Source organism: Mytilus galloprovincialis, chromosome 1, assembly GCF_965363235.1.
Source record: "Mytilus galloprovincialis chromosome 1, xbMytGall1.hap1.1, whole genome shotgun sequence".
NCBI lineage: Eukaryota > Metazoa > Mollusca > Bivalvia > Mytilida > Mytilidae > Mytilus > Mytilus galloprovincialis.
Window position 1 is genome coordinate 36054477 of NC_134838.1, and position 27999 is coordinate 36082475.

Genomic DNA, 27999 nt, shown 5'->3' on the forward strand with positions numbered 1-27999 from the left:
GACCAACAGAGATTAATTTTAATAATCACTTATAGGCTAGCTAATAAAAATAACGCATTTCTGTTATATTTTTGGGTTTTTTTTTGGTTATAAATAGTAATGCTGAAATAAGCTAGCTTCTCCCGTTTCAGGCACCCGAACCCCCCTAAAAAAAGGGTCAGAATTTTTTCTCACTTTAAAGGAACATGCGCTACGGCCTTAAATTTTTCTACTATATATAAATAGTACACTAGAAGATGCCTGCGAAATCGCGGTACAATTGGGCAAGTATTGAAATAAAAGAGTTTTAAAATTTCGAGGGCAGAATGTTGACTGACCATGTCCGAAAGCTTATAAGACACGGGTCGACAACGACCTACGACATTTGAATATTTCTCAAAAGTTGGTGTTTTCTTTAAAAAAGATTCTTTCAAAGATAAATTTAGGCAGTACAAAACATTACATTTTACGTCGTATCACAAATATTTCTGACTTTGAATGGATTCAGAGAAGTTGTGGCTCAATGCAATCGGCATCTTCCTTAAGTAGTATAGATGATACTGCTGGGTGAGGCGAAAGATAATACCAAAGGAATTTTCAAACTCGTAAGTCGAATATAACTGGAAATGACATGACAAAAAGACAAACAACCGTGCACAAACACAACACAGAGAACTAAAGACTTAACACACAAACCCCACCAAAATTTCAAAAATGGGCTGATTTCATGTGCTCTGGAAGGGTAGTTATTTGCAACTACACATCCAATCATCACAAAACAGGTAAATTATGTCACTTACAGAAGGAGGGCTGCCGCAGAAATTACACTTTCTCTCAAAGTTTAAACAAAAAATGACTGTGTTTCGTCAAAACTTTAAGAGAACCATCCAGACGTGGCCAGTGTATAATCTGGATGTAACTTTGTGCTGAATTTGTGGCATTGGATGCTGAACATTATCACATATGTCACGTGAAGAAATCATGGATGTAGTAACCCTTAGTTACCACTAACATCATACAAGGTTAAGATGGATGTTTGTGTTTTGTGTTGTTCTATATAAAACATATCCTTTTTGGGGTCTTCTCAATTGTGGTGTGTGATTTTGTACTCTTCTAGATATTTGCCTAGACACTATATACTATGTTTTATATATAAATAATCGTGCCCGACTACAACATATTGTAAGGCCAATCATTGTTTATAAAGTACAAAAGATATAGCATTGATTATCAGTGGGGTGGGCGGTAGGGTCTCGTGTCACCTATACTCAAAGGTCTGTGCAAGACATTTTTGTGTTTTGAACCCCCGTTTTGTTATAGAGCTGGGGTAGCCTGTATGTTATTGCCCCTTGATACACTTTATCAAAACTTCTCATAATCTTAAAAACAAATAAGAAAATGTGGTATGTAAGCAATTATATCCGAGCGTTTGCCCTTCAACAATGAGAAGAACCCATACTGTATAGTCGGTTTTAAAATGCCACGACATGAAAAATACGATGCAAATTAATTGAGAAAACTAACGACGAAATTACAAAACAATTTACGAAAAACAAATATGACAGACATGATCCATTGACAACTACAGGCTCGTGACTTCGGACATACACATAAGAATGTTGCGGGGTTAAACAAGTTTGTGTGTGCATTTAATCAATATATTCCATTATGATTCTCATTTTGTAATTTGCTTTTGATCAGAAGCATTTTGGGGGATTTCTAATTGAAATGCATATCTCATTTTAAATCAAAAGGAAATACGAGGCCAAATAGAATGAAATTCAAAACAGTGTGGCTGTGGCCATTGATTGACACGTTAATTTCATCCATTGACTTGGACAATTTAGGTGAACGTTTGTATGTAACGACCACTGCTCACTATGTACTTTTTAAAGACACTTAAACTATTGGGTCACCAAAGGTTCTCAACACCTTAATAAAGTAATTCGAAAAATTAATCAGAAATAACACGATGTTTTGATTTATATCAATTATATAAATCAAAACATAAAGGTTATTCCTGATTAATTTTTCGAATTATTTTATAATTAAAGGCGTTAAGAAACCTTTGGTGACCCCACAGTTTAAATGTCTATCGTAGGTACGTCGTGAACAGTGGTTGTTACAGACAAACGTTCACGTAAATTGTCCCAGTCAATGGATGAATTTAATGTGTCAATCAATGGCCACAGCCACACTGTTTTGAATTTCATTCTATTTGGATGACCATTCGTTGAACATTTAATTTCGTGGTTTACCTGTACCTACGAAATCCACGGAAATTGGTATCCAACGAATAATAATGAATCAATATATCTGTATACATATTGTTTTGCTACATCCCAGTTATAGTCACGTGAACCAATTATGTCTGTTCATGTTCCTCAACCACTTTTGTACTTTAACGGGACTGAATACAACTGTCGTATAAGTGGGAGGGTTAGGTAGCTTACAAACCAGGTACAACTCAACATTTTCTTTGGAAAATGCCTGTACCAAGTCAGGAATATAACAGTTGTTTTCTTTTCGTTCCGTTGGTGGGTATGGTCGAGCGATTGAATTTTTTTGTTAAGTTGCATCGACTTCCCATTACTGAATATATACCTGCGAGTTTGGTATATTTGAATTTACAAAAAAGAAGATGTGGTATGATTGCCAATGAGACAACTATCCACAAAAGACCAAAATGACACAGACATTAACAACTATAGGTCACCGTACGGCCTTCAACAATAAGCAAAGCCCATACCGCATAGTGAGCTATAAATGGCCCCGATAAGACAATGTAAAACAATTCAAACGAGATTACTAACGGCCTTATTTATATAAAAAAAATTAATGAAAAACAAATATGTAACAAATAAACAACCGACAACCACTGAATTACAGGCTCCTGACTTGGGACAGGCACACACTTAAATAATGTGGCGGGGTTAAACATGTTAGCGGGATCCCAACACTTCCCCTAACCTGGGACAGTGATATAACAGTACAACATAAGAACGAACTATAAAAATCAGTTACATTTTTTATATGCATATTTGTATTGAAAATGCTGTCAAAATATTTACACTCTTAATACTTTATAATTTCAGATACCGTTCATTACACTTAGGGTGTTGTTGTTGCTGTATATACTGTCCATGCAATCGAGATAAGCTGGAACGGAAGAGAAGGTTAATGAGAAAGTTAAAGGAACAACAAGGTATCCATTAGATATAATTTGTCTATCTTAACCAACCTTGGCGAAGGCGAAAGCAGGTCTTATAACCGCGCTTATGTCCTTTCGGAAACCCATTGATAGGAAACCTATGTCAAAGTTTTTATGACTTTATGAGGATGGTGTAATATTTGGTCTGTATCCTTATAATGTTGAGTTGTAGTGAGCAAGCAATTCTTACATCACCCATTTGCCACTTCAAGTTTGCCGATAGTTTGAAATTTTATTGAAAGCTCATTGTACAAAGAAAATTTAAGGAAAATACCGGTATTTTTTACCATATATTTATCTGATATAAAAAAAAAAGATATCAGTGATTTTTCCAAAAAGATGGAACAAATAATTTTCATACATTTAAGAGGCTAGAGCGTCAAGTGGAAATTGTAAAAAAATAAAAAATCATCAAACATTGCTTAAAATAAACATCTTAGTCTTTAAAGATCATACGACAAACAATAACTATCATTTGAGAGGAAAAACACCATTTTGGATAGTTAAAAAATGGTTACCATAGAAGCTAGTGAAACTGGGGTAAAAAAAAAAAACAGGATATTCCGACATGAAATACAATATCAGAATAAAGAATAGTGGTCATTGCAAGTAAATATTTTAATTATATAACCTTAAAATTATAAGCTTAAAAATTTTTTTCTGAAAAAAATGTTTATTTATGGTTGCTATGGTAACAGGAAATCAAAGGGTTCAAGTTTATAAATTTTACACAAAAAAAGGCAATATTTGGGTCAAAATTGTAAAAAATCCAGATGTATATAATACAAAATATGGTACTGAATAAAATGAGTGACTATCATATGATTCAAAGAAAAAAAAATTGGGTAGACTATTGAATTTTTATTGGTGGCAGCTACCCAACATTATGCTATTTCGGAAGCAATTTTGTACAAAAACTACAAATTTTGTCACCTAATAAGGGTCACTATCATAAAAAAAATACACATAAGATTTAATTTGTACTGACAAAATAAGTATCACACAAAAGTGTATTCAATTGAGTAGCAAAATATGCATAAAATCTCCGTAGCAACCACCTGTTTTGCATAGCAACCTACTGAGGCTGAAAATATACAATGTTGATTTTTATCAAAAATGCGCAAAATAAGTCACTTGAAGCCTGCTGGTGATAAAATAAAACACAATAACAGTCAAATTGTGCGTTAAGATATGCGAAACTCTCCTTAGCAACACTAATTCATGACATAAGTGCCTAGTTACAAACTGATACTTGAAAATACCCACGCTCAATCCCTGGATAACAAGCACAATTTAAAAGTATAAATACCTGATAAAAACTTATTAACATAAAAAGATCAATTATGCATTATGTGCATAACGATCTTTTATTTAAAAATATCTTATGTAACACTACTTATTGCATAGCAACCAGCATATGTGGTGTGAAAGAGGGACGAAAGATACCAGAGGGACATTCAAACTCATAATCAAAAATAAACTAACGATGCCATGGCTTTAAAAGAAAATGACAAACATGTAATAGTTTACAAAACACAATACAGAAAACTAAAGATAAAGATACCCAACCCCACAAAAAACTTTAGGGTGATCTCAGGTGCTCCAGAAGAGAATGTTAATCCTGCTCCACATGTGGCACCTGTAATTAAATTATATTATTTCATGATAATTCAAAAAGAATCGACTTTGTTCGATGATTTTATGCATTCAATCTTTCTTTGAAACAGCAATAAGCGAATAATTGCATAGGCTCTTGTTGGAAGTTGTGACTGGAACAAGGTCCAAGTTTAAGGGCATACGATATAGTTACAGGGGAGGTAACATTTTTTTTGACGCTGCTAACGTAAAATATTGTTTTCGCGACGTCAAACTGGGACATATCGGGAAAAGATGTATAATTCGACTGATTTTTATCATTAAAACTGATTTAATTTGAAAACAAGTTCATGGACATATTTTTATTATACGACCGCAAAAATTGAAATTTTTTTGGTCGTATGTTGGTTTCACGTTGGCGTCCTCGTCATCGTCGTCCGTCGTCGTCGTCCAAAGACATTTGGTTTTCGCACTCTAACTTTAGTAAAAGTAAATAGAAATCTATGAAATTTAAACACAAGGTTAATGACTATAAAAGAAAGTTAGGGATTGATTTTGGGTGTTTTGGTCCCATCAGTTTAGAAATTAGGGACCCAAAAGATCCCAAATAAGCATTTTCTTGGTTTTCGCACAATAACTTTAAATAGTATAAGTGAACAGAAATCTATGAAATTTTAACATAAGGTCTATGACTACAAAAGGAAGGTTGGGATTGATTTTGGGAGTTTTAGTCTTAACAGTTTAGGAATTAGGGGCTAAAAAACAGGTCCCAAATTATCATTTGTCTTGGTTTTTGCACAATAACGTTAGTATTAGTTTATAGAAATCTATGAAATTTCAACACAAGGTTTATGACCACAAAAGGAAGCTTTGGATTGAATTAGGGAGTTTTGGTCCCAACGAATTAGGGGCCAAAAGGGTCCAAAATTAAACTTTGTTTGATTTTATCAAAAAATGAATTATTGGGGTTCTTTGATATGCTGAATCTAATGCCCGCGTCACACTGTCCCGATTTTTATATACGATGGACACCCGAATGCGAAAATTGTATGTTCGTACGAAGTTGGTCCCGATGTCGTTAAAATACCAAAAAGTGACCAAAGCAAGTACGATGAATAACGAAGTCTATACGATGGTGCCGAAATTATATACGATAGCAAAAGATGGACATACGAAGGTTAATCGAAGACGGGTATTTAAGCTTCATATCTCAGCCGAACCCTACACGATGGATCACGAAGGCTGCACGATGGATTACGAAGGCCACACGATGGATTACGATGATGGCGCGATGGCCATACGATGTCTAAAAGACGTCGTGTACAGCTTACAATGTATTTAAATTATATGCCGAAGGCATCACGCGTTTTAAATTGTTTGATCAATATTGGATATATATTATATTGTACATTTCATTTCTGGTTTAATCATAAGACGGAAGACCGTTGGCTTGAAGGATAAAACTTGACTCTGAGTCTCTGCATATAATGCCATCTGTACAAGTCTGCCATACATGGCGGGAAATCGATCTTTTTGTCTAATTCTTATAAAAGTTAGTTTATTATCCCCTCGCCTACTACATGTAAGTTGCGTGTAGATAACCAAAATGCTCAAAACTTGGTATGGTGTTACTCGTTAAGAATATCTTAAGCACTATTGACTTTAAAATTCAAAGGTCAAGGTCACAGTGGCAGTTGTAATACAAGGCAATATCACCCTTGTGGACACTCTAAAACCACTATGCTTCAAAAGATTTTAACCACATTTGGTATATTGTTCCTCCTTGTAATAATCTGACGTTTTTTACGTTGAAGGCCGAAGGTCAAGGTCATGCAGATGGACTTATTTTTTCTCCTTCAAATAGCATAATACACAGGCAATTGGTTGCTCATTGTTTTACCTGCTGGTTCTAAAGACAATATTAAAGGTATTTCTAGTTACTGAATGTTTTGGTCGATTTCTAAAAAACTAGTTTATGTATCAAATATGCATATTCAATTTACCATTTTCTGCATGTGTCATATACAAATATATAGTGTCCATATTTGTCCCCAATATGTTACATACGAGGGGATGCCACGCTCGCATTGCCTTGTTTGAACTGTAAAATGTGTGCACTAGTCTGAATAATCACCCATAATTATGCCCATGTTTACTGATCTATCTTAAAGGTAAGGTAATGGGTTCGTTGATCCTTTTTATTCATAAAGAGCTCTTTTCAGAAGAATATCATAATAATATAGACAAAAGGAAGGATGTGGGGAAAGCAACAAATGCGGCAAAATATGACATATAGAAAACAAAATGGCTATGGAGTAAACATTCGTGTGACAACAACTCAGACGATACATAAAAAATCAGAATAATGAAGAAAAGTTGGTTTCCCTATATAGGTGTACCTGCAGTGTTTGTGTACGAGGCGCGTTTATGATTTTCATTATGTTACTTGATATGAAAAATTGACACAAAATAATATTTTACTTGTAAAAGTAAATCCTGAGCCTGTAATAGCTGCTCTTCTTGTTCCATTTGAATTAATAGAAACAACGCTGTCGCCTTTCTTGTTCTCATAGAATCATATGAAATGAGCTCAATGTTTTGTGAACGTCTTTCTTAACTGTCGTATTACACTGACCAGTGCATATCGCGCATGCCACTTTAAATGTATTTTAGCGCGAAAATTAACTTACATTTAGCTGGATTTATTGCCGTCGTAGTTCCATCTTGTCGCCTTCGTACTTTTATTCGATGGCAACACGACGGGATTACGAGGTCTTCACGAAGTCGTGTTGCCATCGTCAGACCTTCGGGTAGCTTCGCGATTCATTCGTGTAGACATCGTAATGTCAAAGCTGCCCGATGGAAACGATGGAAACACGAATGCAATACGATGTTCAAAGATGCATTCCCGGTGACATTACGATGGTGAGGATGGTGATACGAGCTCAATACGAACCCTCAACATCGGACGCACCTTCGGGGATTTTTTAACATGTTAAAAAATTTAGAACCCTTCCCGAAGTTGTCCCCGAAGGCTAGAAAAAGTGGCCGATGGTTAAAGATGGTTAAAGATGGCACTACGAATTGCCCGATCTGGATACGATCAGTCCCGATTTTGAAAATTTCCATAATCGTGTTGCCATCGGCGTAAAAATCGGGACAGTGTGACGCGGGCATTAACATGTACTTAGATTTTTGATTATGGGCCCAGTTTTCAAGTTTAGGGTCCAACATTATTATATTAAGTTTTGTGCAAAAGCAAGAAATTTTCAACTGCACAATATTGCGCAATAGCAAGAAATCTTCAATTGCACAGTATTGTGCAATAGCAAGAAATCTTCAATTGCACTGTATTGCGCAATAGCAAGAAATATGTTATTGCACAATATTGCGTAATAGCAAAAAATTTTCAAATGCACAGTTTTTATGAAATATTCTTTGAAAAATTGAGTTATCTTTCTTTGTCCAGAATAGTAATTGAATCAACTTCATCATTGTTTTATATAATATACAATGTATATTCACTTTTACTACCAACTAATAAATTAAAACAATCTTTACCATTCAGGGATTACAAGCACTTTTTTTACATTTTAATATTTTATGATGTATTTAAATGAGTAGTTATTGTTGCAAACCCCATTAGAAATTTGAATTGAGATCAGTTTTGGAATAAGGGAAAGGGGAATATGAGAAAAAAAATGGGGGGGGGGTTCAATTTTTCTCATTTCAGATTTCATAAATAAAAAGAAAATTTCTTCAAACATTTTTTCAGAGCATTAATATTCAACAGCATAGTGAATTGCTCAAAGGCAAACATTTTTTTTAAGTTCATTAGACCACATTCATTCTGTGTCAGAAACCTATGCTGTGTCAACTATTTAATCACAATCCAAATTTATAGCTGAATCCAGCTTGAATGTTGTGTCCATACTTGCCCCAACTGATCAGGGTTCAACCTCTGCGGTCGTATAAAGCTGCACCCTGCGGAGCATCTGGTTTTAAATTACTTTTGGTTTTTTTATGTACGAAGATTATTTAAATTTGTATCAAGTTTCAAGAAAGTGTCAATAATGCATTTTTAAAATTTAATTAATAAACAGCAAAAAATACGTTTTTTCTATATTCCTGAATATTAATCTTGATAAATATGAGTTATTTAAAATAAAATGCATGATTTTAAAGATTTTGTTTATAAAAGAGAAATATTACAGATAATTTAATGAAAAACAACTTGTGTTTATCTTTTAAAATAAAATAAAGTTATGTATTTCTTTAAATGGAAAATTAAGTCCACAAATCCAAATTTTGTGCAAATATCTGAAATTTTGACCTCATTTTACTCATATTTATAACATATTTGATTTAATCAGGACTGGTATTAATAAATACCTTATATGCAAATTTTCATCAAAATTTCAATATGGGATCAAAACTGTATCGTATGCCCTAAAACGCTACTATTTGATTTTTCAATACTAAAGGAGAGGGTGACCATAAATATTTTCGGCCCTCTGCATTCGAAAATAAAGTCATTATACAAGTAAGATTTAAAAATACTTAGTAAGTCAACATGACCAAAATTGACCAAGGAGATATGGCCTTTCAAATTACATAGACAAACTGTTGAGTTACTGCCGCTCAATTTACTAACATTATCAGTCATGGGCGTTACTTAAGGGCATACGATACAGTTTTGAACCTGTATTTACAAGTTGATGAAAATTTGCATATAGGCTATTTTTTACCTGATTAAATCAAATATGTCATAAAAAATATACCTTCATGTACTACTTTTTGAGTAAAATGAGGTCGAAATTTCGTATATTTGCTCAAAATTTAGATTTGTGTCCGTATTTTCTTTCTCGAAAGAACGACGTAACTTTTTTGCTTTAAAAGATAAACACAAATTGTTTTTTGTTAAATAATCGGTAATTTCTGTATTTTATAAGTATCATTGAAAATTATGCAATTTTTATTCCGAAATAACTCTATATTTATCAAATGTTCATGAATAGAGGAAAAAACGTCATTTTTTGCTGCATGTTAATCAAAATTAAAAAAAATGCGCTATTTACAGTTTTATAAAATTTGGGTCACATAATCTCCTTGCAAAATGAAACAAATTGCTGTTTTAAAAAATAGGGGTCCATGCACTCGTTTTCAAATTAAATCAGTTTGAATGATAAAAATCAGTCGAAAAATGCATCTTTTCCCGATATGTCATAGTTTGACGTCGCAAAAATAACATTTTACGTTAGCAACGTCATTACCTTCCCTGTAACTGTATCGTATGCCCTTAAACAAATATATTTTTTAGCTCACCTGGCCCGAAGGGGTAAAATACAGTTTTTGGCTTATAACTCAAAAACCAAGGCATTTAGAGGAAATCTGACTTGGGGTAAAATTGTTTATCAGGTCAAGATCTATCTGCCCTGAAATTTTCAGATGAATCAGACAACCTGTTGTTGGGTTGCTGCCCCTGAATCGGTAGTTTAAGGAAATTTTGCTGTTTTTATACGACTGCAAAAATTAAAAATTATATTGGTATGATGTTGGCGTCGTCGTCTGCGTCGTCGTCGTCGTCCGAATACTTTTAGTTTTCGCACTCTAACTTTAGTAAAAGTGAATAGAAATCTATGAAATTTTAACACAAGGTTTATGACCACAAAAGGAAGGTTGGGATTGATTTTGGGAGTTTTGGTTTCAACAGTTTAGGAATTAGGGGCCAAAAAAGGGCCCAAATAAGCATTATTCTTGATTTTCGCACAATAACTTTAGTATAAGTAAATAGAAATCAATGAAACTTACGCACAAGGTTTATGACCACAAAAGGAAGGTTGGAATTGATTTTGGGAGTTGAGGTGTGAACAGTTTAGGAATTAGGGGCCAAAAAGGGGCCCAAGTAAGCATTATTCTTGGTTTTCGCACCATAACTTTTGTATAAGTAAATAGAAATCTATGAAATTTAAACACAAGGTTTATGACCACTTAAGGAAGGTTTTGTTTGATTTTGGGAGTTTTGGTCCCAACAGTTTAGGAATAAGGGGCCCAAAGGGTCCAAAATTGAACTTTGTTTGATTTCATCAAAAATTGAACAATTGGGGTTCTTTGATATGCCGAATTTAACTGTGTATGTAGATTCTTAATTTTTGGTCCTGTTTTCAAATTGGTCTACATTAAGGTCCAAAGGGTCCAAAATTAAACTTAGTTTGATTTTAACAAAAATTGAATCCTTGGGGTTCTTTGATATGCTGAATCAAAAAATGTACTTAGATTTTTGATTATGGGCCCAGTTTTCAAGTTGGTCCAAATCGGGGTCCAAAATTAAACTTTGTTTGATTTCATCAAAAATTGAATAATTGGGGTTCTTTGATATGCCAAATCTAACTGTGTATGTAGATTCTTAATGTTTAGTCCCGTTTTCAAATTGGTCTACATTAAAGTCCAAATGGTCCAAAATTAAACTAAGTTTGATTTTAACAAAAATTGAATTCTTGGGCTTTTTTGATATGCTGAATCTAAACATGTACTTAGATTTTTGATTATGAGCCCAGTTTTCAAGTTGGTTCAAATCAGGATCCAAAATTATTACATAAAGTATTGTGAAATAGCAAGAAATTTTCAATTGCACAGTATTCAGCAATAGCAAGAAATCTTTAATTGCACAGTATTGTGCAATAGCAAGAAATTTTCAATTGCACAGTATTGCGCAATAGCAAGAAAGCTTCAATTGCACAGTATTGTGCAATAGCAAATATTTTCAATTGCACAGTATTGCGCAATAGACAAATATAGAAATTTTCAATTGATTGGAGTTATCTTTCTTTGTCCAGAATAGTAGTTGAATCAACTTCTTAAATCATTGTTTTATACAATATACAATGTATATTCACATTTACTACCAACTGATAAATTAAAACAATTTTTACCATTCAGTGATAACAAGCACCTTTTGTTACATTTTAATATTTTATGATGTATTTAAATGAGTAGTTATTGTTGCAAACTCCATTAGAAATTTGAATTGAGATCAGTTTTGGAAAAAGGGAAAGGGGAATGTGAAAAAAAAATGGGGGTGGTATATTTTTCTCATTTCAGATTTCATAAATAAAAAGAAAATTTCTTCAAACATTTTTTTGAGAGGATTAATATTCAACAGCATAGTGAATTGCTCAAAGGCAAAAAAAAAAGTTTTTAAGTTTGAGTTTTAAGTTCATTAGACCACATTCATTCTGTGTCCGAAACCTATGCTGTGTCAACTATTTAATCACAATCCAAATTTAGAGCTGAATCCAGCTTGAATGTTGTGTCCATACTTGCCCCAACCGTTCAGGGTTCAACCTCTGCGGTTATTATCTTGAATATTATTATAGATAGAGATAAACTGTAAACAGCAATAATGTTCAGCAAAGTAAGATTTACAAATAAGTCAACATGACCGAAATGGTCAATTGACCCCTAAGGAGTTATTGTCCTTTATAGTCAATTTTTAACAATTTTCATAAAATTTGTAAATTTTTATTAACATTTTCCACTGAAACTACTGGGCCAAGTTCATTATAGATGGAGATAATTGTAAGCAGCAAGACTGTTTAGTAAAGTAAGATGTACAAACACATCACCATCACCAAAACACAATTTTGTCATAAATCCATCTGCTTCCTTTGTTTAATATTCACATAGACCAAGGTGAGCGACACAGGCTCTTTAGAGCCTCTAGTTTAGTTACTTATATAGGTAATTTGTTACTTATATAGGTAATTTAAATTTCAATAGAAGCAGGAATTAAATGTAGTTTTCATGAATTTTTACATCATTTTATATCATAAATTTAAGAATTTGTAAGATTTGAGAGGAGAATAGACATAAAGGAGTTTAATTTAAAAATAATGACAAAAATGTTACTTGAATAAGTTATTTTGTACATCTTTGAAAGAATTAGTAATAACACTTATTTAAGGAACATATGCAATTGTTTTGGATTACAACTTATAAATAACTGCAAGTTTTAATTAATTCATAAGTTTCTATCTATTTATATCTGTCTACCTTCAAGATTTTAAAGGAAAACGATATTTTAATAGTCCCAAGAGACCAATATTTGACCAAGAAGTGTCGATATCAAAGATAAGTGCGTCAGAAAAGCAATATTAGTGTTTCAGAAGGATTAGATTTTATATTTCATGGGGAAAATAACCAGATGACTGTAAAAATTTGTTTAAACTAGTAAAATTTGTATAATTGGTCACCAATAAAAATAATATTTAGAAAAGTTACTTATATAAGTAATTTTTAAAATAGCCTCGTTTTCAACATAACTTACTAGTATATAGGTAATTTTAAAAATACTTGTTTAAGTAATGCCCCTGACTGATTATTATTGATAAATAAAAACCAAAAACGGCAAAATATGAAGCAAGGTAGTATCTACAAATAAGTCAGCATGATCAAACCATAAAGAGTTATTGGCCTTTGCAGAAAGTTCTTCAACATTTTTAGTTAATTTTGTAGTTTTTTTACAAAAAATAGCTCCTGCAAAACAACTGGGCCTAATAAAACCAAACTTGGTCTAAAATCATTCAATGTCTAATAACCTGTTGATTTATCAATAAAGTTATTATACTTTTGATAGAATTGAATAATTTTACTTTTTTGTTTTTCTGCAATTTCACGGTTCAAGTAATGGCTTGTATCATACCTCCCTCTTTGTCCGATAAGATTGTCAACAAAAATACTCAATTGACTTTATTGTAGGGTTGTCATATCAAATAGAAATTAAAGTGAATACCAAAAAGGGCGAATAAGAATTTTTTTGCAGTTTCCTGACAATTACTTTTATTTAAGTTATTGGATTGGTTATTCTAGCACGAGGTACCATACTATAAATGGAAAGTTTGGGGGTAATAACTCCAAAAAGAGTTCAAACATTTTTAAAAGGGGGGGGGGGGGGGTATCATATATTTTTTTGTTTTTTCCCATTGATCATTTCTGATTTGTATATATAAAAGTATTAAGTTTTGCGCAACAATCAGAAATCTTCAATTGCATAGTATTGCGCAATATTGAGAAATAATTCAATTACAAAGTATTGCGCAATAGCAAGAAATCTTCAATTGGAGTTTTGCGCAATAGCAATAAAAATCTTCAATTTTACAGTATTGCACAATAGCAATAAATCTTCAATTGCACATAACTGCGTCATAGTAATATTGCCAAATAACAGAAAATCTTCCATTGCACAAGTTGTCGCATTAGCAAGAACTGTTCAATTCCACAATATTGTACAATAAGCAAAAAAATATCTGATCGCAAAGTATTTTGCAATAGCGAAAATTTTAATTGAAAATTAAACAAAATAGTTGTTATAAAAGTAAAAAAAGAAGATGTGGTATGAAAGCCAATGAGACAGCTCTCCACAAGAGACCCAAATGACACAGAAATTAACAAATATAGGTCAATGTACGACCTTCAACAATGAGCAAACCCCATACTGCATAGTCAGCTATAAAAGGCCCTGAAATGACATTGTAAAACAATTCAAAACAGATAACTAACAGCCTCATTTATGTACAAAAAAGAACGAAATACAAATATGTAACACATTAACAAACGACAACCACTGAATTATAGGCTCCTGACTTGGGACAGGCACATACATACATAATTTGTCGAGGTTAAACATGTTAGCGGGATTTTGCCCATTTCAAATTTTCAAGATCTTTCGCCAAATTCATTATGTGTCAGAAACCTATAGTATGTCAAAAACTTGATTACAATCCATTCAAACAGTATCAAACTTCAATAGTGTGTCCAAAATACACAAACAGTTCATTGTTTTACCTCTGCGGTCGTATCAGGCTGCGATCGGCGAAGCATTTATTTAAATTGTGCAAGAGTATAGATTCGGCACGATTTGCAAACTGGTCTGCATCACATCAAATCTCTGGCAAAAGAAAATATCTATTTTAATTTACATAGCACTTAAGGGACTCCATAAATGTTTGACAATCTTTTCATATTTGTAATTTATTTGGTGATCAATCTCTGCATCACCTTGTCCCGCAAAATTAATCAATGTTCTTTCAAATAGCAAGCCAAGAGTCATTTTAAAAAGTGGGTTCATGTACTCGTTTTCAAGCTCACTCGAAAAGGTATATTTTCCCCGATATGTCACAGTTTAACGTCGCGAAAAATAATATTTTACGTCAGCAACGTGTTTACCTCTCCTGTAACTATATTGTTTGCCTTTAAACACCAGCCAATCAATCAACTAGACAAAATATTGAAAAAAAACACAGATTTTTAATCACTTTTCATGTGTTTTGAATTTTTCTCTTTTCAGAATCAACGTTTATAGTGGAGATGGAACCACTTAAGGTTCAATGTAATAACAAGTGCTCCTCATCAAGTCAACGCATTGTACATGTTGTATGATAAATGTCCGTGTTCTTGTTAAGTGTACTTATGTTTCTATGCAATATTATATGTTATTTATAAAATACTCATTTTATTTCATAATAAAACATGTTTTTGTTATTGTTTTCATTGAAATAAAGAATAAGGAAACTATAGATTAGAAAATAGAAACAGGAATGTGTCAAAAAGAAATCATATGCATTAGAGTCTGCACTGTGTCAAGAGCCAGTTATTGTGATAGGAGCCTACACTGAGTCAAGTACCAGTCATTGAGATAAGAGCCTACACTGTGTCAAGAACCAGTTATTGAGATAAGAGCCTACACTGAGTCAAGTACCAGTCATTGAGATAAGAGCCTACACTGTGTCAAGAACCAGTTATTGAGATAAGAGCCTACACTGAGTCAAGTACCAGTTATTGAGATAAGAGCCTACACTGAGTCAAGTACCAGTCATTGAGATAAGAGCCTACACTGTGTCAAGAACCAGTTATTGAGATAAGAGCCTACACTGAGTCAAGTACCAGTCATTGAGATAAGAGCCTACACTGTGTCAAGAACCAGTTATTGAGATAAGAGCCTACACTGAGTCAAGTACCAGTTATTGAGATAAGAGCCTACACTGAGTCAAGTACCAGTCATTGAGATAAGAGCCTACACTGTGTCAAGAACCAGTTATTGAGATAAGAGCCTACACTGTGTCAAGAACCAGTTATTGAGATAAGAGCCTACACTGTGTCAAGAACCAGTTATTGCGACAAGAGCCAACACTGTGTCAAGAACCAGTTTTTGCGATAAGAGCCTAAACTGTGTCAAGAACCAGTTATTGAGATAAGAGTCTACACTGTGTCAAGCGCTTGCATTGTGTCATGTCAAGAGTCTGCACTGAATTAAGAGCCTGCACTGTGTCAAGAGCTTGCATTGTTTCAATAGTCTGCACTGAATTAAGAGCCTGCACTGTGTCAAGAGCTTGCATTGTTTCAAGAGTCTGCACTGAATTAAGAGCCTGCACTGTGTCAAGAGCTTGCATTGTTTCAAGAGTCTGCACTGTGATAAAAGCCTGCACTTTGTCAAGTTACTGCACTATGCCAAGAGCCTTCCTCGGTGTACATGCGTAAAATTCATCATATAGATGAATGACGTATTTGAAGAAATAACCCGTGTTCTCAGATATTACTGAATGTTTATTTTACTACTTTATATATATTTCTTACAACAAAACATTTGATTTAGGTTCTTGTTGCTCAGTATTTGGTTTTCTATGTTGTGTTTTGTGTAATGGTGTTTGTGTGTTTTGATGTTAGCCATTGCGTTTGTGTGTTTGTCTGTTTTGATGTTAGCCATTGTGTTTGTGTGTTTGTCTGTTTTGATGTTAGCCATTGTGTTTGTATGTTTGTCTGTTTTGATGTTAGCCATTGCGTTTGTGTGTTTGTCTGTTTTGATGTTAGCCATTGCGTTTGTGTGTTTGTCTGTTTTGATGTTAGCCATTGTGTTTGTATGTTTGTCTGTTTTGATGTTAGCCATTGCGTTTGTGTGTTTGTCTGTTTTGATGTTAGCCATTGGGTTTGTATGTTTGTCTGTTTTGATGTTAGCCATTGCGTTTGTATGTTTGTCTGTTTTGATGTTAGCCATTGTGTTTGTATGTTTGTCTGTTTTGATGTTAGCCATTGTGTTTGTGTGTTTGTCTGTTTAAATGTTAGCCATTGTGTTTGTATGTTTGTCTGTTTTGATGTTAGCCATTGATTGCGTTGTCCGTTTAATTTGGATATCCCTCCGGTATCTTTCGTCTCTCTTTTACTAATTAGTGAAAAATCACACAACAAACGTTTTAGCAATATCTGAAACAGTAAAATGAGATCAAGTGCAACAGACATATTCCAGAATTTTCAGAATATGAGGCATCTGTTAAACAGATATGAAGTATCTGGGTCTTCTTCCGTCTGAAATAAAATGCTTTATACAAAAAGTTAACTTTATCTCAAGATTAACATTTCTATGTCTGTGATAATGTAGTGCAGTAACCGTCTTATTGCATGGTACCAGTATAAAGGCCTACTGTACATTTACAAAGGGGACCAAGCTGTTGATAACCAAGGGACACTTTTAACATAACACCAAAGAGGTATTGGTTTTGTATAAAACTTTGTACGAAAACCCTATAGGGTTCCAAAGGGTTAAACATAACACTAAAGAGGTATTGGTTCATAAAATATGGTACGGAAAAGCCATAGGATTCCAAATGGTAACATTACACCACAGAGTTATTGGTTCATAAAGCTTTGTATGGAAAACCCATAGGGTTCCAAAGGGTTAAACATAACATCAAGGAGGTATTGGTTCATAAAAATTGTACGGAAAAGTCATTCGGTTCCAGAGGGGTAAACATAACACCAAGCAGGTATTGGTTCAAAAAGCTTTATACGGAAAACCCTTAGGGTTCACAAGGGTTAAACATAACACAAAGGAGGTATTGGTTCATAAACCTTTGTATGAAAAACCCATAGTATTCCAAAGAGTTAAACATGAAACGAAGCAATATTGGTTCATAAAGCTTTGTACGGAAAACTCATAGTGTTCAAAAGGGTTAAACATAACACCGAGGACGTATTGGTTCGGAAATCTTTGTGTGGAAAACCCATTGGGTTTAAAAGGGTAAGACATAACACAAAAGAGGTATTGGTTAATAAAACTTTGTACGGAAAACCCATAGGGTTCCAAAGGGTTAAAGATAACACCAAGGAGTTATTGGTTCATAAACTTTGTACAGAAAACCCATAGGGTTCCAAAGGGTAAAACATAACACCAAAGAGGTATTGGTTCATAAAACTTTGTACGGGAAAACCATAGGGTTCCAAAGGGTTTAACAATACACCAAGGAGGTATTGGTTCATTAAACTTTGTATGGAAAACACTTAAGGTTCCAAAGGGTTAAACAAAACACAAAAGAGGTATTGGTTTATAAAACTTTGTATGGAAAACCATAAGGTACCAAAGGGGTAAACATAACACCAAGGAGGTATTGGTTCATAAAACTTTGTACGGAAAAACCATAGGGTTCCAAAGGGTTTAACATAGTACCAAGGAGGTATTGGTTCATAAAACTTCGTACGGAAATTCCATAGGGTTCCAAAGGGTTAAACATAACACCAAGGAGGTATTGGTTTATTAAACTTTGTATGGAAAACCATAGGGTACCAAAGAGTTAAACATAACACCAAAGAGGTATTGGTTCATAAAACTTCTTACGGAAAAAACATAGGGTTCTAAAGGATTAAACTTGGCACCAAGGAGGTATTGGTTCATTAAACTTTGTACGGAAAGCCAATAGTGTTCTAAAGGGTTAAACATAGCGCCAAGGAGGTATTGGTTCATAAAACTTTTTACGGAAAACCCATAGCGTTCCAAAGGGTAAGACATTTCACCAAGGAGGAATTGGTTCAAAAAACTTTGTACGGAAAACCCATAGCGTTCCAAAGGGTTAAACATAACACCAAGGAGAAATTGGTACATCAAGCTTTGTACGAAAAACCCATAGGGTTCCAAAGGGTCAAACATAACACCAGAGAGTTATGGTTCATAAAACTCCGTACGAAAAATCCATAGTGTTCTAAAGGGTTAAACATAGCACCAAGGAGGTATTGGTTCATTAAACTTTGTACGGAAAACCCATAGGGTTCCAAAGGGTAAAACATAACACCAAGAAGGTATTGGTTCATAAAAATTTGTACGGAAAATCCATAGTGTTCCAAAAGGTTACACATAACACCAAGGAGGTATTGGTTCATTAAACTTTGTATGGAAAACACATAGGGTGACAAAGGGTTAAACATAACACCAAACAGGTATTGGTTCATAAAACTGTGTACGGGAAAACCATAGGGTTCCAAAGGGTTTAACAATACACCAAGGAGGTATTGGTTCATTAAACTTTGTATGGAAAACACTTAAAGTTCCAAAGGGTTAAACAAAACACAAAAGAGGTATGGTTTATAAAACTTTGTATGGAAAACCATAGGGTACCAAAGGGGTAAACATAACACCAAGGAGGTATTGGTTCATAAAACTTTGTACGGAAAAACCATAGGGTTCTAAAGGGTTAAACATAGCACCAAGGAGGTATTGGTTCATAAAACTTTGTACGAAAAACCCATAGGGTTCCAAAGGGTTAAACATAACACCAAAGAGGTATTGGTTCATAAAACTTTGTACGGAATATCCATAGGTTTCCAAAGGGTTAAACATAACACCAAAGAGGAATTGGTACATAAAGCTTTGTACGGAAAACCCATAGGGTTCAAAAGGGTTTGACATAGTACCAAAGAGGTATTGGTTCATAAAACTTCGTACGGAAATTCCATAGGGTTCGAAAGGGTTAAACATAACACCAAGGAGGTATTGGTTAATTAAACTTTGTATGGAAAACCATAGGGTACCAAAGAGTTAAACATAACACCAAAGAGGTATTGGTTCATAAAACTTCTTACGGAAAAAACATAGGGTTCTAAAGGATTAAACTTGGCACCAAGGAGGTATTGGTTCATTAAACTTTGTACGGAAAACCAATGGTGTTCTAAAGGGTTAAACATAGCGCCAAGGAGGTATTGGTTCATAAAACTTTTTACGGAAAACCCATAGCGTTCCAAAAGGTAAGACATTTCACCAAGGAGGAATTGGTTCAAAAAACTTTGTACAGAAAACCCATAGCGTTCCAAAGGGTTAAACATAACACCAAGGAGAAATTGGTACATCAAGCTTTGTACGAAAAACCCATAGGGTTCCAAAGGGTCAAACATAACACCAGAGAGGTATAGTTCATAAAACTCCGTACGAAAAATCCATAGTGTTCTAAAGGGTTAAACATATCACCAAGGAGGTATTGGTTCATTAAACTTTGTACGGAAAACCCATAGGGTTCCAAAGGGTAAAACATAACACCAAGGAGGTATTGGTTCATAAAAATTTGTATGGAAAACCATAGGGTACCAAAGGGGTAAACATAACACCAAGGAGGTATTGGTTCATAAAACTTTGTACGGAAAAACCATAGGGTTCTAAGGGGTTAAACATAGCACCAAGGAGGTATTTGTTCATAAAACTTTGTACGAAAAACCCATAGGGTTCCAAAGGGTTAAACATAACACCAAAGAGGTATTGGTTCATAAAACTTTGTACGGAATATCCATAGGTTTCCAAAGGGTTAAACATAACACCAAAGAGGAATTGGTACATAAAGCTTTGTACGGAAAACCCATAGGGTTCAAAAGGGTTTAACATAGTACCAAGGAGGTATTGGTTCATAAAACTTCGTACGGAAATTCCATAGGGTTCGAAAGGGTTAAACATAACACCAAGGAGGTATTGGTTTATTAAACTTTGTATGGAAAACCATAGGGTACCAAAGAGTTAAACATAACACCAAAGAGGTATTGGTTCATAAAACTTCGTACGGAAATTCCATAGGGTTCCAAAGGGTTAAACATAACACCAAGGAGGTATTGGTTTATTAAACTTTGTATGGAAAACCATAGGGTACCAAAGAGTTAAACATAACACCAAAGAGGTATTGGTTCATAAAACTTCGTACGGAAATTCCATAGGGTTCCAAAGGGTTAAACATAACACCAAGGAGGTATTGGTTTATTAAACTTTGTATGGAAAACCATAGGGTACCAAAGAGTTAAACATAACACCAAAGAGGTATTGGTTCATAAAACTTCTTACGGAAAAAACATAGGGTTCTAAAGGATTAAACTTGGCACCAAGGAGGTATTGGTTCATTAAACTTTGTACGGAAAACCAATGGTGTTCTAAAGGGTTAAACATAGCGCCAAAGAGGAATTGGTACATAAAGCTTTGTACGGAAAACCCATAGGGTTCAAAAGGGTTTAACATAGTACCAAGGAGGTATTGGTTCATAAAACTTCGTACGGAAATTCCATAGGGTTCGAAAGGGTTAAACATAACACCAAGGAGGTATTGGTTCATAAAACTTCTTACGGAAAAAACATAGGGTTCTAAAGGATTAAACTTGGCACCAAGGAGGTATTGGTTCATTAAACTTTGTACGGAAAACCAATGGTGTTCTAAAGGGTTAAACATAGCGCCAAGGAGGTATTGGTTCATAAAACTTTTTACGGAAAACCCATAGCGTGCCAAAAGGTAAGACATTTCACCAAGGAGGAATTGGTTCAAAAAACTTTGTACGGAAAACCCATAGCGTTCCAAAGGGTTAAACATAACACCAAGGAGAAATTGGTACATCAAGCTTTGTACGAAAAACCCATAGGGTTCCAAAGGGTCAAACATTACACCAGAGAGGTATGGTTCATAAAACTCCGTACGAAAAATCCATAGTGTTCTAAAGGGTTAAACATATCACCAAGGAGGTATTGGTTCATTAAACTTTGTACGGAAAACCCATAGGGTTCCAAAGGGTAAAACATAACACCAAGGAGGTATTGGTTCATAAAAATTTGTACGGAAAATCCATAGTGTTCCAAAAGGTTACACATAACACCAAGGAGGTATTGGTTCATTAAACTTTGTATGGAAAACACATAGGGTGCCAAAGGGTTAAACATAACACCAAAGAGGTATTGGTTCATAAAACTTTGTACGGGAAAACCATAGGGTACCAAAGGGGTAAACATAACATCAAGGAGGTATTGGTTCATTGATCTTTGTACGGAAAAAACATAGGGTTCTAAAGGATTAAACTTGGCACCAAGGAGGTATTGGTTCATTGATCTTTGTACGGAAAAACCATAGGGTTCTAAAGGGTTAAACATAGCTCCAATGAGGTATTGGTTCATAAAACTGTGTACGGAATATCCATAGGTTTCCAAAGGGTTAAACATAACACCAAAGAGGTATTGGTTCATAAAACTTTGTACGGAAAACCCATAGCGTTCCAAAGGGTAAACATAACACCAAGGAGGAATCGGTTCATAAAACTTTGTACGGAAAACCCATAGCGTTCCAAAGGGTTAAACATAACACCAAGTAGGAATTGGTACATAAAGCTTTTTATCGCACCGCGGGTAAAATATCACGTTGTGATTGGTTTAACGCCGTCACGTGGTGATCCCCTATGAGACCGTATGGGGTTAGTAGATTTCATAGGGGGTTCATGACGCGTTAATGGTGACGTCATATATCGATGTTGTTGTGTTTCATTGTTTATTTTTCAACAAAACGCAGCAGAAAAAGTCCAGCGTGCGATAAATTCGTTATACGGTTAACTACTGACCTCCTACGGACCATAGAGGGTGAATAAAATCATTAGGGATTCGACCTCCGGCCTCACCCCCTATGAATTTTACTAACCCTACAATGGATCCGTATGGGGTCAGTAGCGAACCATACAACTTATAGTACGGAAAACCCATAGGGTTCCAAAGGGTTAAACATTACGCCAAGGAGGTATTTGTTAATAAAACTTTGTACGGAAAATCCATAGTGTTCTAAAGGGTTATAGTACCAAGGAGGTATTGGTTCATAAAATTTTGTACGAAAAACCCATAGGGTTCCAAAGGGTTAAACATAACACCAAAGAGGTATTGGTTCATAAAACTTTGTACGTAAAACCCATAGCGTTCCAAAGGGTTGAATATAACACCAAGGAGGAATTGGTTCATAAAACTTTGTACGGAAAACCCATAGAGTTACAAAGTGTTAAACATAACACCATGGAGAAATTGGTACATTAAGCTTTGTACAGAAAACATATAGGATTCCAAAAGGGTAAAGTCATTGCCTTTATTGGCATCATGTGAACACATTTTTGACTGACATTAAATAGGGTGCCCAAGTTATTCATTTGTTAGTATTTTTAAGATTTAGTAAAAAGTTTCATTCTCAACGTGTTTCATGATCTTGAAAAAAGTATACATTAGCTTGATTTATTTTTTTAAATTATTTTAATTTGATAGAACACTCCTCAAATGCAATAATTAAGAACAATTATCTGTAACCACCAAACATTTCAAAAAGGTGGTCGGCAAGCAGTCATCGATTTTCCTGCAACTTAGTCTGACCATATAATAAGGTTAAAAGTAAAAAAAAATGTCTTCTAAGGTATTGATAGGTCACTGTTGTCATAGTGACCAAGTTAATTTGTTTTCCAGTACATTTTGGGGGATTTTGCTTTGAAATAACAAATATTTCATAGGAATTCGGAAGCAACACCCGATTTTATTTAGTGATATTTTTTAATACTTTAAAGAAAATAATACTTAACAAACATAACAGCAATGTCATATATAAATAATAATGTTGCGGAATATTCACTCAATTATATTGTTACAACTGCAGTTTAATTAAATAGAGAGTGTAAAACAGAAATTTGCGACCGTCAAATCAACAAATCAAACACACCTTTTTACCTGCATGCTTTATAGATACCGTAATAAAATCATTCATACCCGTATTCCTGTATTCAGTCGTTTGAACATGTGAATGGTTTGCACCATTAGCTATATATTTATAGGATTGTCTTTTCTATTTCTTAGTTTTAAGGTAAATATTTTCGATTCTTATAATCTTTGAATACATTTTTTAAATAGTATATTTATACTATTTGTAACTATCATTGTATTTACAGAATAAATATCAGAGGGCTTTTCTGAAGTTATATTGCTATATGGGAAAAATACCCGGAAAAAGTAGGCAATTGAGCTTGAGGATATAACCTTAGGCTGTTGTTTGAAATAAATGAGTGGGTGGCTCGTTTTCTAAATCACTGTTATGTTGAAACTCTCCCTTTTATTTCAGTACTAAGAACAGACTGGGTTTTTTTTCACTTCCCTTCTGTATAAAATACGAATAAAAAATTGTAACCCCCCTAAAAAAACACCATTATAAATATTCAAATCATGAAGGAGGAATGGTCAGTGCATAATCATGGTAAAACATTTTACTGTTTTAGGGGGATCAGGGGTAAAGGTAGTTTGTTATCCTACATTGAACTTTTGGTGTCGTTTCTTAGCAGATTACGATAGTTATTGGGGTTTTTATAGGGGCGTGCGCCTATTAGGCCCTCTGACACCTGGATCCGCCGATATCATAATTCTAATCGTAACTTAAATTTTACCATAAAGTAAATATATTTGGTCATATAACATAATGAAATAAATGTGATTTATTTGATTTGAAGTGTTTTAAAATGGTTTGTCAATATATATATTTTTTTTTATCTCTGTCTGTCTGATTTAACAAATATGGCTGATCATTAAATGTCGTGTTTTGAAGCCGAAGTTTACCGATTGTCACCTTATAGTAAACAAATAACAAAAAGCATGGGTATTGAGCACGTGTTTAACATGTACAATCAGATAATTGTTTATTTTAATGACAGATTCATGCGTATTGCGATCACCGGATTTTTACGAGGAGGGCTACGCTCAGGTCACTATGCATACGGAAAATATATCGGCGAATTGCTTCCTGGAAGCAAACAATTAAAAATAAGTAAACTTCTAAATGTGGACAAATTAAAGAACTTTCCTCAGAAAAAAAGTATATGTACATAAGTTGTATAATGCAAACTATCCATTTAGTTATAATTACATTAGATGTATGTTTCAGTATGATACTTTATTCTGATTGGCTAACTGCACATCACGTGATATTCCGTAAGAAATTGCATTGCTCAATAAAAATTTTCATTCATGATAACACGTGGTCCCACAATAAAGTGCACAGGTGAATTAAATAAAACAATAATAAAATTCGTGTTTTCATGATCATTGCTAAAAAAATGTAATTATAAGTATTGAATGCTTCTTTTTGTAACTTCATAGGGTTGTAAAAGCGTTGACCGTGCGCACATTTTTAGTATGAAGCCTTCCGCGCTTCATACAAAATGTACTTCGGCCAACGCTTTTACACCCCAGTGAAGTTACAAAAAGAAGCATTCAATTCTTAAATAAAAAACATATGCATATTATTTTTTTTTAATTTGAGGTTTCTTATGACTTTACGCCCACAAAACTTACGTGGTACATGTATGCACAAAACTCCTTATACTAAGGAAACGCCTAAGATAACACTTAATTCTAAGGTACCTATAGAGCTTCCTTACATTTTCAAAAATAGTTAAAAATCAATCGAAAGTATGCGTTTTTTGCAGAACATTGATAGGTTATCTACAATTAAATTGATTAATAACTATATCAGTAATAAAATACTAATTATTCGTTTATTTATTGCTAAATATTTTAACGATCATTGTAATTTTCTTCAAATCACGTATAATCAACAAATCAAGTGATATATAACAGTGGGTAGTTATATCCCATATCTCGTGTGTATACCGAAAAGTACTGTTTTTATACTCATGTAATTCATGGTTCTATTTTTCTTTTGTTTACTCTGTACGTGAACGTTTTATAACTTTTTAAAATACACTGCTTGGGTTATCACTTGTAACCGTAGGTTAAAACAGAATTTATGAATGAAGAGAGGGCATGCAAAGCCACATTTTTTATATCATGTGTGTGAGTTGTTGTTTTTTTATTATTATTTTTTTTTTGAATTTGAATTTTCGTTTAGTTTTATTTTAAAGATGGAGGGCATTATCCTACATTTTTTTCACTTACAGGAACAAAATCAGAAAGTTTTAAGACCTACCCAGAGGTGGATTTCTTTCATAAAAGGGGATGGGTGTGGACATGGACCTCAAAGTTGATTGTTTATGGAATCACTGTTACGGCAGTCAGAAGTCCCCACTGCTACACCCCATGGAATTCGAAATTTATATATGATCATGCATATAAGGTATTTATGATACCTTACTCGTATCAAATTATTTTTTTATATTTCCTTATATATTCAATGAGATAATGCGGTTTCAAAAATATTGCTAAGTACGTTAAGATGTTGAGAATATACTTACTGTACTAATTTTGTTTTAGTAAAGATTGTAGGACTTTTAAAAAATACCCTAGTTTGTATATGGATTCCTGGGGAACAAATCTACCCTCCCCTTTTTTGTTGTTGTAAAAGGGAAGTGATAAAATTGTTAATTTCACATCAAAATATTTTTTTTCAAACCATAAGCAAATGTAAGCAAGGGGTCTGGAAAGGTAGATGTCAGCGCATAAGCTGAACTATTATTAAACATTTTATTAAAAAAAGTGTTTTGTAAAATGATTTGCTTACAATGCTACCCTTAGTCTGCTACGCCACTGAAACCTTGATCATGTTTTGTTAGAGTTTAAAACATATTGTTGCATCCAGAAAATATTACACCCATTAAAAAATGATTGAAGATTAAGTAGAGGAAATTCTTGGATTACCGAAATATTTTTCTTCCAATCCGTCAAATCATCAACCTTAAAAAGCGTTGTCTTATATGCGCCAATTGTTCATCATTGTACTACATGTTACGTTCTATTGAATTGTTTTACATGTATACCAATACCAATTTAACCCCAGCTCTTTAAAATAAAAGCATGCAATGATCAATAAATTTAAACATTCATAACAAACTTTTAAACGGATGAGTACATGTGACGAGCTAGTATATATCATACAGTAATTAGAGAAAGGTTCCGATTTAAGTATTCCTTAGCTAAGTGAAGACTTAAGTAATTTTATGCATACCACTTAAGAATTTTACTTAACTAAAGAAGTTCTTAGTAAAATCTAAGTTTAAGGAATACTTAAGTTAAGATGTTTTATGCATACGGCCCAGAGTCTAATCATGTAAATTTTGCCATTTCAATATGACAGTATTTCGTTGGTATTCATATGTTTTTGTGCATTTTACACGGAACTTGTAAAATAAATACATGTATTTGAAATAAAAAACTTTTGAAAAAGAAAATATAAACATGATTTTTTTCCTATTTTGATTGACAAAACGATATGCTGTTTTCTAAATGGAGAAATCCGAAAGAAAACAGAACAAAATTTTGTTTTTCAAAAAGGAAAAACAGGTCATTTCACATAAATGGTCATCGCCTTGACTGAATACTTCCTCATTTCGGGAAAAAAATCCCTCGAGCAATAAACATATGTAGTCCGAACGTGCAAAGAAAATGATCATCTCTTCTGTAATATGAATGAGTGTAGTATTGTGGTCACTACTTTCTAATTACACATGGATAAATATTAACTACACGTTTTGACAATAATAGTACACAAGTGTAAGTTTTTTTAATGTTAGACAATTTGAAGTATTTTCTTAACACTTTATATTTTAATTCAAAATGTGATCGAATAATTGTATGACTTTTCTGAATGGAGTGCCTGTTTACTAAGCAGTTAACATCTCCAGATTAAAGTCATAAGAAACCTCAAACTAAAAAAAATAATGCGTTTTTTATAACTCAATGGTTAGTTTTCATTATAAAACTTATGTACATAAACTTTTTTTCTGAAGAAAATTCTTTAATTTATTCATATTTAGAAGAAGTTTACTATATTTTAATTGCCTCCTTACAGGAAGCAATTTCCCCGTCATATTTTCCGTATGCAAAGTGACCTCAGTGTGACCCATCTCGTAAAAATCCGGTGATCGCAATACGCATGGATGTCCTTTAAATAAACTATTATCTGAATTTATATGTTAAACGCGTGCTTAATTTCCATGCTTTTTTGTTGATTTTTTGTCGATTGTTGACAAACAGGTGACAATCGTTAAACTTCGGCTTCAAAACACGAACTTTAATTACCTGCCATATTTTCACAACAACAATGACCGATTGAAAAAAAAATTGACGATTATACGAAATTTATGGAAAAAATAAAAAATTCTTGAACAGAAGACTAAGTTTATGATGTTTGTATGCAT

The 27999-nt window shown here is 33.6% G+C and overlaps 2 protein-coding genes across 4 annotated transcripts in view; both read left to right on the forward strand.

Annotated features, from left to right (window-relative positions):
- The window catches only part of LOC143072974 (uncharacterized), a 46896-nt gene extending 31571 nt beyond the window's left edge, over positions 1-15325 (forward strand). For both annotated transcript variants that reach the window (XM_076248177.1, XM_076248167.1), the window contains 2 exons: positions 3075-3184; positions 15132-15325. In XM_076248177.1, the coding sequence (XP_076104292.1) occupies positions 3075-3184; positions 15132-15223 (202 nt within the window). In that variant the 3' untranslated portion in view covers positions 15224-15325. The remainder of the gene's footprint in view (positions 1-3074; positions 3185-15131) is intronic.
- An 11919-nt stretch (positions 15326-27244) lies between these two features.
- The window catches only part of LOC143072983 (carbohydrate sulfotransferase 15-like), a 32796-nt gene continuing 32041 nt past the window's right edge, over positions 27245-27999 (forward strand). Inside the window, exon 1 of one of the 2 annotated variants that reach the window (XM_076248189.1) lies at positions 27245-27352. The gene's annotated coding sequence lies outside the window, so the exon portion shown is untranslated. The remainder of the gene's footprint in view (positions 27353-27999) is intronic. The other variant, XM_076248203.1, reaches the window with a different exon arrangement.